General features: G+C 49.5%; 1 protein-coding gene across 5 annotated transcripts in view; it reads left to right on the top strand.

Moving 5' to 3' along the window:
• The window catches only part of ITPRIP (inositol 1,4,5-trisphosphate receptor interacting protein), a 35,103-nt gene extending 19,844 nt beyond the window's left edge, over positions 1-15,259 (top strand). For 2 of the 5 annotated variants that reach the window (XM_021072795.1, XM_021072796.1), the window contains exon 2: positions 1,734-5,505. In XM_021072795.1, coding sequence (XP_020928454.1) covers positions 1,747-3,402 — 1,656 coding nt within the window. In that variant the 5' untranslated portion in view covers positions 1,734-1,746 and the 3' untranslated portion in view covers positions 3,403-5,505. Of the gene's footprint in view, positions 1-1,733; positions 7,767-8,000; positions 8,137-9,031 lie in introns of those variants that run through there. The other 3 variants (XR_002338487.1, XR_002338486.1, XR_002338485.1) reach the window with 3 other exon arrangements.

Genomic DNA, 15,749 nt, shown 5'->3' with positions numbered 1-15,749 from the left:
TGGAAAAGGCCAATTGTTACTTCCCAAGATTCCTGCCAGGGAGAAGTGAGGGTATAATATAAGGCTTATAGTGTGAGACATTGCTTCTCAGACTTTAATGTGGATGCTATTAAAATGCAAATTCTAGTTCAGTAGGTCTGGGGTGGGACTCCCAGAGGTGTTGCAACTACCAGTCTGAATAGCAAGTATTGTAGGGGGTTAGTCCTTCCCTAAAAGTTCCTTAAAAATCTGTTTATCCTGGAGGAATGGTATGTCTCCTTTCCCAATAAAGAAGTCAGATCATTTATTTATTTAGTCTTTTTGCCATTTCTAGGGCCGCTCCCTCAGCATATGGAGGTTCCCAGGCTAGGGGTCCAATTGGAGCTGTAGCCCCACCACCACCACCACCTATGCCAGAGCCACAGCAATGCAGGATCCAAGCCACATCTGCAACCTACACCACAGCTCACAGCAACGCCGGATCCTTAACCCACTGAGCAAGAGCAGGGATCGAACCCGCAACCTCATGGTTCCTAGTCGGATTCGTTAACCACTGAGCCACGACGGGAACTCCAAGAAGTCAGATTTAAAATTCAGAGGACTCGTCAGAAGGAAGCCAATCACTCATTCACTCTGGTTGTCTCCTAGACTCTTCTGGGGAAAGACCCAGGACTAGCCAGGAGATCAGTGTCTGAATTTGGGGTAGGGTCTTCCAGATCAGGAGAGGTTTACAGTGGGGGAAGATAAGGGCTCAAGACTGCTTCAGTTACTGTTCAGTGAACCTATGCTGTGCACCATTCACTGTGCTGTGTATGCAGTTGGCATGGATCAATGCATCCATCTGGGTGCTATGGCTTTCCTTTTGTAAGGAAAGGAGGGCTGGGGCTCAGAGGGGTGCATTAACATGCCCAAGGTCACACAGCTAATCAGTGAATGACAGGGCTGGCTTTGGAATCCCACCCCCCTGATCTTCACTATGCTATACTGCACTGAGGAAATGGGCACTGGCTAGAAGGCATTCGCTGGGGTGAGAAGAGGATGTCTTATGCAGGACTATTTTGGTTTCAAGTGTTGGAAAACAACACAAACTGACTTAAATAAAAAGGGAGGATTTTGATTTATATGCATACACAGTCCAGAGATAACAGCTTCAGGCACAGCTGGCCCAGGGCATCTGCTTCCTGACATGTTGTCATCTTTCTCAGGCAGATTCCCCCCCTCCTCCCCCGTCTTCTACACAGCTAGGGCATCAGGGGCAGGTGTAACCCTGTTACCTCAGCAACCCTAGGTAACCCCACCAGTCCCAACAGGTCCTACTTCTGTCTCGCACTGGCCAGAATAGGGTCATCAGCTCATCCTGCAACAAACACTGTAGCCAGTGAGGAGGAGCATGAAATAGTTTGGGTCTGGGTTAAATGCTCACCCCTTGAGCTGGGAGTGGGTTCATCCCCAGCCAAGCTATAAGGACTAGGAGTAGGAAAGGTGTGCTTCCGAGGGAAAGTGGGGTACTCCTACCAGAAAGAGGACAATCTGGGTGGAAAGAAACGTGTCCACCACTGCGGGCTGTTTAACCAGCATTGCTGGTGTGGGACTTCGGAGTTGTTTCCAAGGCTAGACTGCAGGTTGGGTGGGGAAGAACCATAAGACATGCAACAGCTGGGTGGGGCAGAAGTCGGTGGGAGGGAACCACCAGAGAAGCAGTGGCATTGAAGGAAGTTCAGAATGACCATGGGTCTCTCTCTCCCTCTTCCCAGGAAAGCTGCAGCCATGGCGCTGGGGCTCTTCCGGGTGTGTCTGGTTGTGGTGACCGCCATCATCAACCATCCGCTGCTGTTCCCGCGAGAGAACGCCACGGTCCCCGAGAACGAAGAGGAGATCATCCGCCAGATGCAGGCCCACCAGGAGAAGCTGCAACTGGAGCAGCTGCGCCTGGAGGAGGAGGTGGCACGGCTGGCAGCCGAGAAGGAGGCGCTGGAGCGGGTAGCAGAGGAGGGCCAGCAGCAGAACGAGAGCCGCGCAGCCTGGGACCTGTGGAGCACCCTCTGCATGATCCTCTTCCTGGTGATCGAGGTGTGGCGGCAGGACCACCAGGACGGGCCCTCGCCCGAGTGCCTGGAAGAAGATGAGCTGCCTGGCCTGGACGGCGCCCCGCTCCGGGGCCTCACCCTGCCCAACAAGGCCACGCTGGACCACTTTTACGAGCGCTGCATTCGAGGAGCCACAGCCGACGCTGCCCGCACCAGGGAGTTTGTGGAAGGCTTCGTGGATGACTTGCTGGAAGCACTGAGGAGCCTGTGCAGCCGGGACTCAGACATGGAGGTGGAGGACTTCATCGGCGTGGACAGCATGTACGAGAACTGGCAGGTGAACAAGCCGCTGCTGTGCGACCTCTTTGTGCCCTTCATGCCCCCAGAGCCCTACCACTTCCACCCAGAACTCTGGTGCTCTGGCCGCTCCGTGCCCTTGGATCGCCAGGGCTATGGCCAGATCAAGGTGGTCCGGGCAGACGAGGACACACTGGGCTGTATCTGCGGCAAGACCAAGCTGGGGGAAGACATGCTGTGTCTCCTCCACGGCAAGAACAGCGTGATGCGGCGGCCGGGCAGTGAGGCGGGAGAGCTGCTGTGTGCCGGAGACTCTCCATACCTAGACACCATGCGGGTCATGAAGTGGTTCCAGACGGCCCTCACCAAAGCCTGGCACTGCATTGCCCACAAGTACGAGTTCGACCTGGCCTTTGGCCAACTGGACACCCCGGGATCCCTCAAGATCAAGTTCCGCTCGGGGAAGTTCATGCCCTTCAACCTGATTCCTGTGATCCAATGTGACGATTCCGACCTGTACTTTGTCTCCCACCTTCCCAGGGAGCCCTTCGGGAATACCCCGGCATCCAGCACCGATTGGCTCCTGTCCTTCGCTGTCTACGAGCGCCACTTCCTCAGGATGACCTCGAAGGCGCTGCCGGAGGGTTCCTGCCACCTCAGCTGCTTGCAGATCGTCTCCTTCTTGCTCTCCAAGCAAAGCCGCCTGACCGGCCCCAGCGGGCTTGGCAACTACCACCTGAAGACCGCTCTGCTGCACCTCCTGCTGGCCCGGCGACCCACCGACTGGAAGGCTGGGCATCTCGACGCTCGTCTGCACGAGATGCTCTGCTTCCTAGAGAAGAGCCTGCTGGAGAAGAAGCTCCATCACTTTTTCATCGGCAACCGCAAGGTGCCGGAAGCCCTGGGGCTCCCCGAGGCGGTGCGCAGGGCTGAGCCTCTCAACCTCTTCCGGCCCTTTGTCCTGCAGCGAAGTCTCTACCGGAAGACAGTGGACTCCTTCTATGAGATGCTCAAGAATGCCCCAGTGCTCATTAGCGAGTACTCCCTCCATATCCCCTCAGACCACTCCAGCCTGCCCCAAAAAGCTGTCATCTCGTAGAGCATCCTTGACCCAGAGGACTAGGACAAGGGGCATCGCACATGTCCACACCCCTGGGGATATCCACAGGCTCTGTCCTGGAAAAATGATGGGCTTTGTAGGGTGCCGTGGCTCAGCCTTTCAGGGAAGCCAGACCCTATAGCACAGAGGAAACGGAATTCCAAGCCAAAGCTGGTTTGCTTTCGTGCCATTGGGACCTGCTGGTGAAGCTGTTGTCTGGGTTTGGGTACCGACCAACCCTTTGCAGCTTACTTTTGGATCACCACCAGTGGCTGAGGTGACGGAAGAGCTCTGTGAACACTGAGTTACAGACAATGCAAATATCGATTTGGGTGTAATTCTTTTTACATCCCACATCCAGTCTTTACTTGAATATCAACAAAGGAGCTACAGGAATGCTAACAGGGACCCATGTTAAGACCCTGCAGCCCTATTTTCAGTGATCCTTGGCCCCAGGCATCTGCAACTAAAGCACTAATAGGAGCAGATGTGGGAATTTACCGCGCTCCGTCCACAGCCTGCGCAAGAGGGGTCCCCACCATGGCTGTTTTTTCATACTGTTTGTAGAGAAGACCTCGAGAGATTCAAGGCCCCAGTGGCTCTGTTGTACAGAAGTGGGTACTCAGTGGCAGAGAGTTTAAATTGGCCGCTATTTTAGCTACATGTCTCACTCAGGGTGCACCTCCTTCTCTCTGCCTCTTCCATGAGGATTCTGTGTCCTGAACCTTGTGGGTGCCACATACCCTGCTGGGTACACATCACAAAGCCCTTACCCCTTGTTACTCCTGCTGGTCTCCCTGACCACCAGGATGTGAGAGGGTGGGCACTGAAGATGGAAGGTGATAGAGAAAGAAGGGCATGGGGTGACTGGAGCAAAGGACAGAGCCTGGTACCCAAGGTGCTGGGGTCAGGGTGCAGTGTGGCCTCAGCTCAAGAAGGTTGGAGAGGTGAGGAGCGAGGGAGGCCGCAGCCCTGAGTTTCCCTCAGGGTTCCTATCCTAGGTTCCAGGGTACACCTGGAGGCAAGGTCTGCTGTAGAAACCCAGCTCCATCTGAAGGCCCCCAAAGCTCCTTGGCTCTTCATTCCAGTGGGGCCCCCTCACTGCACAAAACCTACACCTCCGTTCTGCATGGGCCTTGCTGGCCACACAGATGACCAGCACCCGAAGCACCTGACAGAGGCTCAGCAGACTGGACACATAGGAACAGACTGCAAGCACAGCCCTCAGACCTGAGAGAGACTGCCTTGGCACTGCTGGGCTTCTGTCCCCAGGCAGGCCCCAGAGCCTGCGGTCAGAGCTGGCCTCCGTCTCCAGGCCTGGTTGGGGCGGGTGGGGCTGGGAAGCCGCTCCCTCCTCCACTTGTGGCTTCACTGGCCCTTTGGGAGTTCCTCTCTTGGCATCGCCTCAGTAACCCTTGCAGAGGCTGAGGAGGAAGCAGGAATGAGTGCTCTTCCCTCCAGAGTTGAAGCTGGTTGTGCCTCCCCGACAGCCTACCCAGTTCCTTAGGGGCGTCGGGCTCCCCATAAACTGAAGAAAGGATCCTGTCTCTACCACAGAGGTGCTGTCACCTAGCGTCAAGAGTGTTCTAGAAGATGGGCGGTTTGCCTGACAAGGTTAATCCCCAGTGGTAGGCTCAGCTGTGATGGGGCGTGGAAGCCCAAAACTGGATTTGGACTGAGCAGCGCCTGGGTCCGCCCCTCCCCAGGCCCACATGATCTCCAGCCACAACCCTGAGCGCCCCCATTCCACAGGGATTCATTTCTAGAGTTGGGGAAAATTTCCTTATTTATTGTCACCCGTGCCTTGCCTTTCCCATCATCATCCTCATCTAGAGACCCCAGCAACCAAGAACCAGCCTTCGCAAGCCAAGACCAAGCCTGACTCTCTCCTTCACTTCCAGGAGAAAATCCACTGAAAAATTACCTTCTGGCCTCTTGTTTATAGAGAGACAACAGCTCAGCGGGGAAACGGGGTGTTTTTTTGTTTTGTTTTGTTTTGTTTTAATGCACCAAAGCTGCTTCTGAAGCAGAAAGCGGCGGGGCTCTTGGGTTTCATGCTGCCTTATTTATATTAAAGGAAGAATTAAATTCATGCAAAGAGTAGAAACTGGTCACGGTGTTTGTTTTTAACTTCAGGAAGTCTGAGGTTCCCAGGGCAGAACTGGGGAGGGGGGGGTTTCCTATTGACAAGCGGAAGTTTTCACTCCCTTTTTATTCTTATACTTTCAGAAAACTTTAAAAAATAGCAAGATAGAATATTTCTGGCCCATCTTTGAGGCAGCCTGCAGAGTTCCAAAAAGGGCCTTTGAAAGCCAGCTGTAAGGTGGATTCTAGCACAAAACCCTATTTCACAGAGCTGATGTGGGCAAAGAATGTGGGGATTAGGCTTGAAGGAGAGAGATTGTCTTTTAAAACAGAAGAGTTCTGGTCCTTTGGGGCCCTTAGGCCTTTGCACTAAGGACAACTTTCTCTGAGGACTCTCCTTCCCAAGGATGCTAGACTTTACACAGCAGTCTGTTCACTTACTGTACCAAATGCCTCCAGGCTGGTTCCAGGGCCCCACTGCAGACTTCAGAGGAATCTCTAGGAGTCAGGCATAGGACTCTGCATTTTGTCAAGTCCTCCAGGTAATGCTGGAAGTCCAAGAATCCCTGACACCTGGGGCATCGGGGAAGGCCTCATGGTACAGTGCTGCCTGATACTGTTTCTGGAAGATGGGCAGGATTGACCAGGAAAAGCATTTCAGCTGGAACCATGAAGTGAGAATAGGAAAGCATAACAGAGGTAGGCAATCTTTAAGTAGTACCTACTGTATGCCAAGCACCCTTTCAGAGCGGGGTTGGTGGCAGCTGTGGCAACAGTGGGTGAACATCCTGGAAATCTCAACTTAAGTCCCTCTGCAGACTGTGATTCAGAACATTCTCATGCTCCATCCGGTCTCCACCTCAGGGGAAGGAGTGGGAAGGTTGTTTGGTTTGGCCAGAGGACCACCAGCAGAGAGAGCCAAGAACCACCCAGTGATGGAAGTGTGTGCCTTCAGGTCACCTCACCGCCCCCTTCACCCTCCTCAGCCTTGCCCCCGCCCAGCACCCCAGAGGGACAGCTTTCAGACTTCACTTTTCTCATTGCCATCCAAAGACAGCTTGTTTTTCTGACTTTTTTTTTTTTTAACAAAAACATTACAGTCATGATAAAAAAATTCAACCACTAACAGAAAAATTAAGTAACAGACGAAGTTCCCACTCTTGACTTGCCCAGCATCAACCAATAGGACGTCTCCTGCCTACCCTTCCAAAATCATTCTGTGTGTACATATCACATGTGTGGATGCATCCTTCTAGTTCTTTTTTTCTGTAAATTACATCATACCATCTAACTTTTCTTGGACATCTTTTTTGAACATTTGTCTCTAACTCACTCTTCATTTTTTTTATTTTTTTATTTTTTTTCTTTTTGGCCACCCCCACAGCATATGGAGATCCAAGGACAGGGATCAGATCCGAGGTGCACTTGCAACCTAACCCACAATGGCAACACTGGATCCTTAACCCACTGTGCCAGGCCTGGAATCGAACCTGCATCCCAGCACTCCCAAGACACCACCAATTCCTGTTGCACTGCAGGGGGAACTCCTCTAACTTAACTTATTCTTTAAAGTAGCTGCTTATCACCTCCTTGTGTGATAGATGTACCCTAATTTACCCACCCTCCCCTGAGGACCACTGAGGCATCTCCACTTTTTTGCTTTTACAAACAATGCTTTAGCAAACATCTCAGTTCTTAAAAGCCTTCTTTGAAGTGATTCTCTCCTGGTAATTGCTGTGTTCTGTGCTCACCAACTTGCTGTATATGGATTCACCAGCAAGCATCTTACTATAAAAATAAGAACAATCCCTTTCTTCTGTAACGTATTCAATTATCCTGACTCCAGAGTGAGGGAAAAGCTCTTTTTTTTTTTTTTTTTTTGTCTTTTTAGGCCTGCTCCACGGCATATGGAGGTTTCCAGGCTTGGAGTCGAATCCAAACTGTAGCCACTGGCCACAGCAACACCAGATCCGAGCCATGTCTGCAACCTACACCAAGGCTCACAACAACGCAGGATCCTTAACCCACTGAGCAAGACCAGGGATGGAACCTGCATCCTCATGGATACCAGTCCAGATTTGTTTCCACTGAGCCACGACATGAACTCCAGAAAAGGCATTTTTAACCAAGTACTCAGCAGCACAGCTCATGTTCCATCTTGGGTCAGATGCTATTTATGGAACGGAAGTATAAGACAAAGGAAGGGCACTGTCCCCAAGGAACTGGGTCTATTAGGAAGACGAGTCTGATGGATCTAAGGCCAAGGACAATGAAGGCTGGTAAGTAATTGAAAGTGAAACGATGTGGTTCTGAGGGGAATGTGAGAGCGGCCAGATCAGCTTTGGGTTTGAGCTGTAGGCTTCTCTGTTATCCACACATCCCTTCCGTCCATCATTCATCCAGTCACGTATTCACATATTTGCTCCTTCACAAAACACTTATTGAATGGCCATCACTATGTGCCAGCTGCTAGGAAAACAAAGTTTAAGGAGACACTTTTTCTTTATACACAGGAAAATGTGAAGCGCCTCCCCAAAGAAAATCAAATCAACACGACTGTCATTCTGTCACCACATGCCTGTATTCCATTCATCTGAGCTCAGGGCTGATTAATTTCCTCCTGCACAATGTGGGACCCCTGCTTTAGAGGTGAGTGGCCTTTTCTATCTCTTTGTTGTTCCTTTCCAGCCCCAAGAAAAAACCAGAAAATAACTGTCAACAACAAATGCTTTCCCAGCAAGATAAACCTCAGAAATATTTCTTTTCTCAGAGGGAAAATGTGGGTCTTAAAAGTGCAAGGTGTGATTTGCAGGACAGGGTGGGGTGGGGTGTTGGAAAGAATTCAGTCCCATCTGTATCTTTAAAACCCACTCATCAGTGATGTTTAAGGTTTCTTTTAGGGTAACTTTGTTTAAAATAGAAATAGAAAGTAGAGGAGTTCCTCTGTGGCTTAGTGGGTTAAGGATCCCGCATTGTCACTGCTGCAGCGTGGGTTCGATTACTGGCCTGGGAACTTCCGCATGCTGAGGGTATGGTCAAAAAGGAAAAAAAAAAAGAGGAAGAAATAGAAGGCAGAGATCCACTTCCTGCCACTTGTTACAAGCCACCCTTGGGCCTTCTTCCCAACTGGCCAGAGATGACTCACAGCCGCCACCACCACATTGTTCACCTATTCCTGGAGAAAATTGAGCCATGTTAGACCAAAGGTCTCTTGGGGCAGTGGTTGGGCTTCCAAAGGCTGATAATGGCCTTGGATCTCTCCCAAAAGGCATGGCTAGTGCTGAATCAGCCACCTAGGAGTTGAACCTCAGGGAAGCCCCCAAGGTCTCCCAACCAGAGACAAGGAGTCAGCCCATACATACTCCAAGGTCCCCAATTCCCAATAGCCCAGAAGTCAGGGCCAACCAAGTTAACAGCAGAAATCTTCATTGGAGACAGATTCAGGGGCAAGGAGCTTGGTGGCATTCAGCCCTTTTGAAAGATAGAGTTTCCACCAGAACGATTCCTAAGAAGCCCTCTCCACACATCTGTTTCCTCCTTGCAGCATTTGTTAATCCTCCAGACAGAGAAGCTCTTGAAACCCTACCCCTGCAAGACCAGACAAGACCACAAGCAGTGAGATTACTCAGCCTGAGTAGTCAGTGCTCCAGAGAGAGTCAAGGAAGTGAGGTCCTTGTCCTCCATGTGCCCTCTCAAACTGGAGGCCCATGAGGGACCCAGACCTCTGTCATGACAAGACGTGCAGAGACCAATGCGGCTGAGATTCCAGACAGTGCAGATGGCACAGGGGCTGAGAACTTGGACTCTGTGTTTAAATCCAGTTATGCCATGTCCTAGCTCAGCAAGTCTCATAATTTCTATAAGCCTTGGTTTTCCTTAGTTTCTTCTGTAAAATGGGAATGATAGTGTCCACTTCATAGAACCATTGAAAAGATTGAGTGAAAAGGGCACATGTAAAGCACTTAGCTTAGGGCTTGATGAATAATAACAAAAATAGCAGCAGTTATTACCCTTGCTCTTAGGAGGCCCCCTTACAGCCAAATTCCTACTTTGTGGTTTCCCCATTGGTGGTAAGGCTGTCCCTCAAGTACCCACTCGCCCCCACTCTGTGGCATGTGAGTCTGTCTTCTCTGGAGGCTCTCTTAGTACAGGGCATGACCTGCCCGACCTGTTTCCTCCACACATACCTTAGGGTCATGTGCATGCCCAGTAAATATCTGTGACCAAAGTGGGTCTGGGACACTGGCCTCAGTTTGAGAATAGGAAGTGGTGTCTTACCTTGACTCATCTGACCCCTCTGCTCTCTGTCCCTTTGCAGAACTGTCAGAGCCTAGACCAGTAGTTGCCATAGCAACAACAGAGCCCAAGAGAGGGTACCAGTCAGGGCATCCCTGATTCTCAAGAGACAAGGTGCTTTTTCTGGACAGCAAAGAGGGGAAACAGCTGTGACAGCTGCCTTACAATGAGCTCCCTGGGAGGCATACACCCCTTCATTCCATCACTCATCCAATCATGTATTCGCTCCTTCACAAAACATTTATTGAGTGGCTATCACTATGCCAGATGCTAAGAAAACAGAATTCAAGTGAAACACTGTTCCTGCCTTGAGACAGGTTCCAGTCTAGAGGGAACCAGAAGGGAAGGCAGGGAGGGCGGGCGGCAGGAGGGTATGGGTCAGAGGGAAGCAGAGGAGTGCAGAGGTTAAGAGCATGTCCTCTGGAGTCAGCTGCCTGCATTCAAACCCAGACTTTGCCCATTACTGGCCATGTGACATCTGGGCAAGTTACTTCATCTCTAAGCCTCAGTTTATTCATATGTAAAATGGGGTAACTAGTGCTTACCTCAAAGACTCTGAGGTATCTTTAGTACATGTAAATCACGTGACATGTAGCAAGCACTCAATAACCAGTAGGTTTTCTATTGTTCTGGCTCTACCCCAGGTTCCATCCTCCACATACCCAAAACCAGTTTCAGATTAGAGCTTCCTCCAGGGCTCCCTCAGCAGAGCCCTAGCTAACCCTGGCTTCCAGGCTAAGCAGCCCCACTGCCACTGCACCTGGGACTTCTGTGTGTACCTCATCCCCTGCTGCCAGCAGATTTTTCGGACAGTGTTCCAGGTAAAGTCCCCAAAGGGGTGTCTTCTGTTTGGCACATGAATGGCCAAGGACCACTTGTTTAAGGATGGAATTTTGAGAATACCTTCTGCCCTGATTATTTATAGGATTCCTCAGTATTCATCCTAGTACTTTCCTCCTTGGGCAGAAATGCCCAGAAACACACACACACACGCACATACACACACATCCTTTGAGAGGTTTTCTAAATCCTTGAGCATAACCCAAATACTCAAGTATAAACCCCGATTTAGCAAAGGCTTCCCCGCCCTCCAGGCCTGAGCTGCTGGAAGGGGTGGTGCCACTGCTCAGGCTCCCCTGTGTGGGCAGTGTGGTCAGAGCCTGCGTTAGTGGTTTTGTCCTCTTTGGCTGACAGGCCTATAAATCCTCTTTCTTGTTGGCTCCCAGCCCTCTGAGGGAGTCTGTCTGCTACTGACGAAGTGGACTGGAGACCTTTGCTATCTGTCTGCGAGGGGATTCTTGGTTGTAGTGGATCCTTGGGAGGACATGACAGGGCAGTTTCCTGTAGTTCATGTCTGGAGCACGTGTGTAATATTTTCCATGAGCAGCACAGCTCCAGGTGTCTTTGTGTTCCATGCAGCCTCCAAGCTGCCAGGTACCTGGGCAGACCTGTGTGCATTTCAAATCCCTTACACTTTAACCCGTGGAAGGTGGTGATGTGCTCCAAGAGGGCAGAGAAGCTGGATTCTGAGTACTCCTCCATAACACAGGAGAGGGTATTTATTGTACCATCAGCAGCAACATGGCAGAATTCCAAGAGTCACAGTATGACACTAGGCTTGAGATTCGAGGAGTGCAGATGAGGGGAGGGAAGAAAGGTCCGGCTTCCAAGGGCTCACAGGTCATTTGAGATTAAGTCTGCACACATGAAGCAACCAGAAAACAATTCCAAGCCGTGGATCAAGCTGCATGCAATGTAGTACATCTTGTTTGACAAAGTGATGGGAGAATAAACAGAGTTCATGTCTGATCATCCACAGAAGCCTCACCGTGAGAGTAGAGTTGCCCACCATTCACTGAGCATTTCCCCTGCAGGTCCTAAATCCTTACAGGGATGACCCCATCATTGTTCAGGGACCCTAGGAAACACGTACTTGGTGGTCTCATGTTCCAGACAAGAAACTGAAGCTCAGAGGGATTGAGCAACTAGTCCATGAAGTTTAATTAAAGTCAGAGCCAGGATTTGAACCCGCTACATCTGACCAACACAGCTCCCTTTTTATGCACCATGGCACACCATCTCTTTGCCCAAAGAAGGATTCTTTTTTTTTTTTAGGGCCGCTGCCGCAGCATATGGAGGTTCCCAGGCTAGGGGTCTAATCAGAGCTATAGCCACCGGCCTATGCCAGAGCCACAGCAACGCAGGATCTGAGCCCTGTCTGCGACCTACACCACAGCTCACAGCAACGCCAGATCCTTTACCCACTGAGCAAGGCCAGGGATCGAACCTGCAACCTCATGGTTCCTAGTCGGATTCGTTAACCACTGCGCCACGACAGGAACTCCCAAAGAAGGATTCTTACCTGAACTTGCCAAGAGAAAATCTAGTTGGGAAAAACAAAACAAAACAAAACAAAAAACCAGGCGGCTGCTCTGAAGATTAGAGAGTAAAGGAAACAGCGTTTGCAAAGCCTCAAGAACTGTGACAAACCAGATGTGAGCAAAATGTTTGAAAAGACCAAATGTCCAGCCTTCCAGGGACTCACAGATGTAGACAAATGAGGAGTGGAGCTCCTGAGTGGGCACAGTGCTCAGTGGGCTGGGGTTGGGGAGGGGCCGGAGGCTAAGCAATGAGAAGACCCTTGGGTTGGATTTTTTTTTTTCTTTATGGCCATACCATACGGCATATGGGAGTTCCCAGGCCAGGGACTGAATCCAAGCCACAGCTGCAGCAATACCAGATCTCTTAACCCACTTTGCCAGGCCAGGGATAGAACCTGCATTTTCAGAGCTATTTGAGCCACTCAGTCAGTTTCTTAACCCACTGCACCACGGCTGGAACATCTCAGGCTAGATATTTGGCTGGTTGTGCAGACTTTAGATAACAAATGGAACCAGGCTGACATAAACCACTGGACAGCCCGAGACAAAGCAGCAAAGATTCCCCACCATCAAGAAGGCCATTGAAACATGGATGCAACTAAAGAGTCTCAGACTAAGTGAAGTAAGTCAGAAAAAGGAAGAGAAATACCATATGATATCACTTATGTGTGGAATCTAAAATAGGGCACAAATGAACCTATCTATAAAACAGAAACAGACTCACAGACATGGAGAACAGACTTGTGGTTGCCAAGGGGGAGGGGGAGAGGGAGGGAGTGGTATAGACTGGGAATTTGGGGTTAATAGATGTAAAGTATTGCCTTTGGAATAGATAAGCAATGAAATCCTGCTGTATGGCCCTGGGAGCTGTATCTAGTCACTTAGGATGAAGCATGATAATGTGAGAAAAAAGAGTGTATATGTGGATGTGTGACTGGGTCACCTTGCTGTACAGTAGAAAATTGACAGAACACTATAAACCAGCTATAATGGAAAAAACTAAAAATCATTTTAAAAAATAAAAAAGAGCACAAATGAACCTATCTACAGAACAGAAACAGACTCACAGACATGGAGAACAGATTCGTGGTTGCCGAGGGGGAGGGAGAGGGAGTAGGATGGACTGGGAGTTGAGGTTAGTAGATGCAAACTATTAGAATGGATAAGCAATGAGATTCTGCTGTATAGCACAGGGAACTATATCCAATCACTTGTGATAGAACACAATGGAAGATAATATGAGAAAAAGAATGTGTATATATACATATACTTTATATATATATATGTATGTATGTATGTATGACTGGGTCACTGCTATACAGCAGCAATTGAAATAAAGTAAATCAACTATACTTTAATTTTTTAAAAAATCTTTTTTCAAAAAGAAGACCACTGACTTTGACAATAGAAATGTGGACCAGGTGGGATGCAAAGTGAGAAATTAAAGGAGAGATCACCCCCACCCTCACCCCAAAAGCTCCAAGGAGCATTATGGAGGTGCACACAGGCAGTCCCTGCAGGACTGAAGAGGCTTAACCTTGGACTTGATCATTCAGGTTTAATCCACTCTAACACTCACATCCACTCTGCTATCTGACATCAGAGAAGTTTAGAGCTAGAAGGAATTTCAAGTAACTTTTACTCACCATCAGCCACCCACCACCACTGCCAGCTGACCTGGCCACACCATGCTACCCCCACTGTGTCAGGATGTAATTGGACTCAGCCCAGATGGGCTCCAGTCCAGAACCTCTAAGGTAAAGAGTCCACACAACTTCCTCTGGTTCTGATGTGAACATCATCTCTGACAAGGAGGTGCTTTTGATGCTGTGGTTTACACTAGTTTTCTCTTTTTCCAATCTGCGGGACATAGGAGACAAATTTCACCTGCTTTCATAAGATACACTCCCATTGTTAAAAGTGGGACATGGGATGATGGAAGACCCCTTCCTCTTTCACTGGATTTTTTTTTAACCCTGATATTGTTTATGCCCCCCCCCAATAAAAGAAGGGGTATTCTGAAAACTCATGGAGCATTATTTTTCTCTTTTCTCCAGGCTATGCTTCTAGTTTCATCCAGAGGTTGACAACTCAGATTCCTCTGTGGCTCAGATGGGTAATATACAGGAATGAGACGGAAGTAGTGGAAGGCAGTGGAGGTGACCCTGGCCAGCTGCAGAGATCATGCTTGGCTGAAAGGCTTTCACATCTCAAACTGGGCTTCAGGGTTCTGGCCTGCAGATTTCCTACTTTTCTCCATCCTTTATTTCCTGGATTTCCAAGCTTTCTAAATTAGCATGTGGAGCCCCAGAAGAGAACATCTTTTGTTTTGGCCACCCAGTGACAAGCCCTTTATTTGTTGTGTCAACAACAGTCTTGGTCCCATGCCAAATACCGGGCAGCACACAGGATATACACCTGTAAAGTTGATCAATCCCTGAGTCCCAGGAGAGGCCATGGAAACAGAGCAAGGATCCCAGGGAAATGTGACTCTCAGACCTTACTCTGCATTGGCTCGGGTGCCATAGCAACAGAGAGCCCCATCCTGAACAGATGGCAGGGCAGATTGCCCAGTCAGGTGGCAACCCCCACCACCCCAACCCCACCCAAGCAGGCTTGCTCTGTCCAACTGGCATGAAGTCACAATGGTAACTATTTACATGAGTCAAAATCCGCCCAGAGGCAGCAGATGGTGGGGCCAGGCTGAGACGTGGGAGATAGAGGCTGGTTTGGGCTGAATCAGAGGCAGCAGCAGCCGACAGCTCCTCCTTGGGCACCGACAAGTCCAAACATCACTCCCGCCACTGCCTGGTCCCAGCATGGCTGGAGGCTGGGAAAAGATCTGGCATGACCAAAGCTGAAATGATCACAGGCTGATCCCGAGACCCTGAGATAAAATAGTATTGAACAGGACTGTCCCTCTCTCCTAAGGCATCTGCTGGGCTATATACTTTGGGGCTTTTTGTCATCTCCAGTGGTGGGTGCTGCTGGAAGAAGCGGAATCTGGCCAAGAGAAGCATTCCTGTAAATTGGTGCAGCTATTATGGAGAACAAATCAAAGTTCCTTAAACAGTTAATAAACAATTACCATATGATCCAGCAGTCCCACTCCAGGGCATATATTCACAACAGATGAAAACACTAATTTGAAAAGATAAATGCACCCCTATGTTCATAGCAGCACTATTTACAATAGCCAAGACATGGAAACAACCTAAATGTCCATTGAGCAGATGAATGGATTAAGAAGATATGGTGTATATATATAAACACATATATACAACGGAATACTATTTAGCCATAAAAAGAATAAAGTATTGTCATTTGCAGCAACATGGAGGGACCTAGAGATATCATACTAATAAGTGAGATAAGTCAGGCAGAGAAAAAACAAATATCATATATCACTTAAATGCAGAATCTAAAAATATGATGCGGGAGTTCCCATCGTGGCTCAGTGGTTAATACATCCGACTAGGAACCGTGAGGTTGCGGGTTCGATCCCTGCCCTTGCTCAGTGGGTTAAGGATCCGGCATTGCCGTGAGCTGTGGTGTAGGTTGCAGATGCGGCTCGGATCCCGCGTT

The sequence above is a fragment of the Sus scrofa genome, chromosome 14 (assembly GCF_000003025.6).
Source record: "Sus scrofa isolate TJ Tabasco breed Duroc chromosome 14, Sscrofa11.1, whole genome shotgun sequence".
In the NCBI taxonomy this organism is placed as follows: domain Eukaryota; kingdom Metazoa; phylum Chordata; class Mammalia; order Artiodactyla; family Suidae; genus Sus; species Sus scrofa.
Note: the sequence above shows the minus strand (reverse complement) of the source record. Positions and strands in the feature narration are given on the sequence as shown.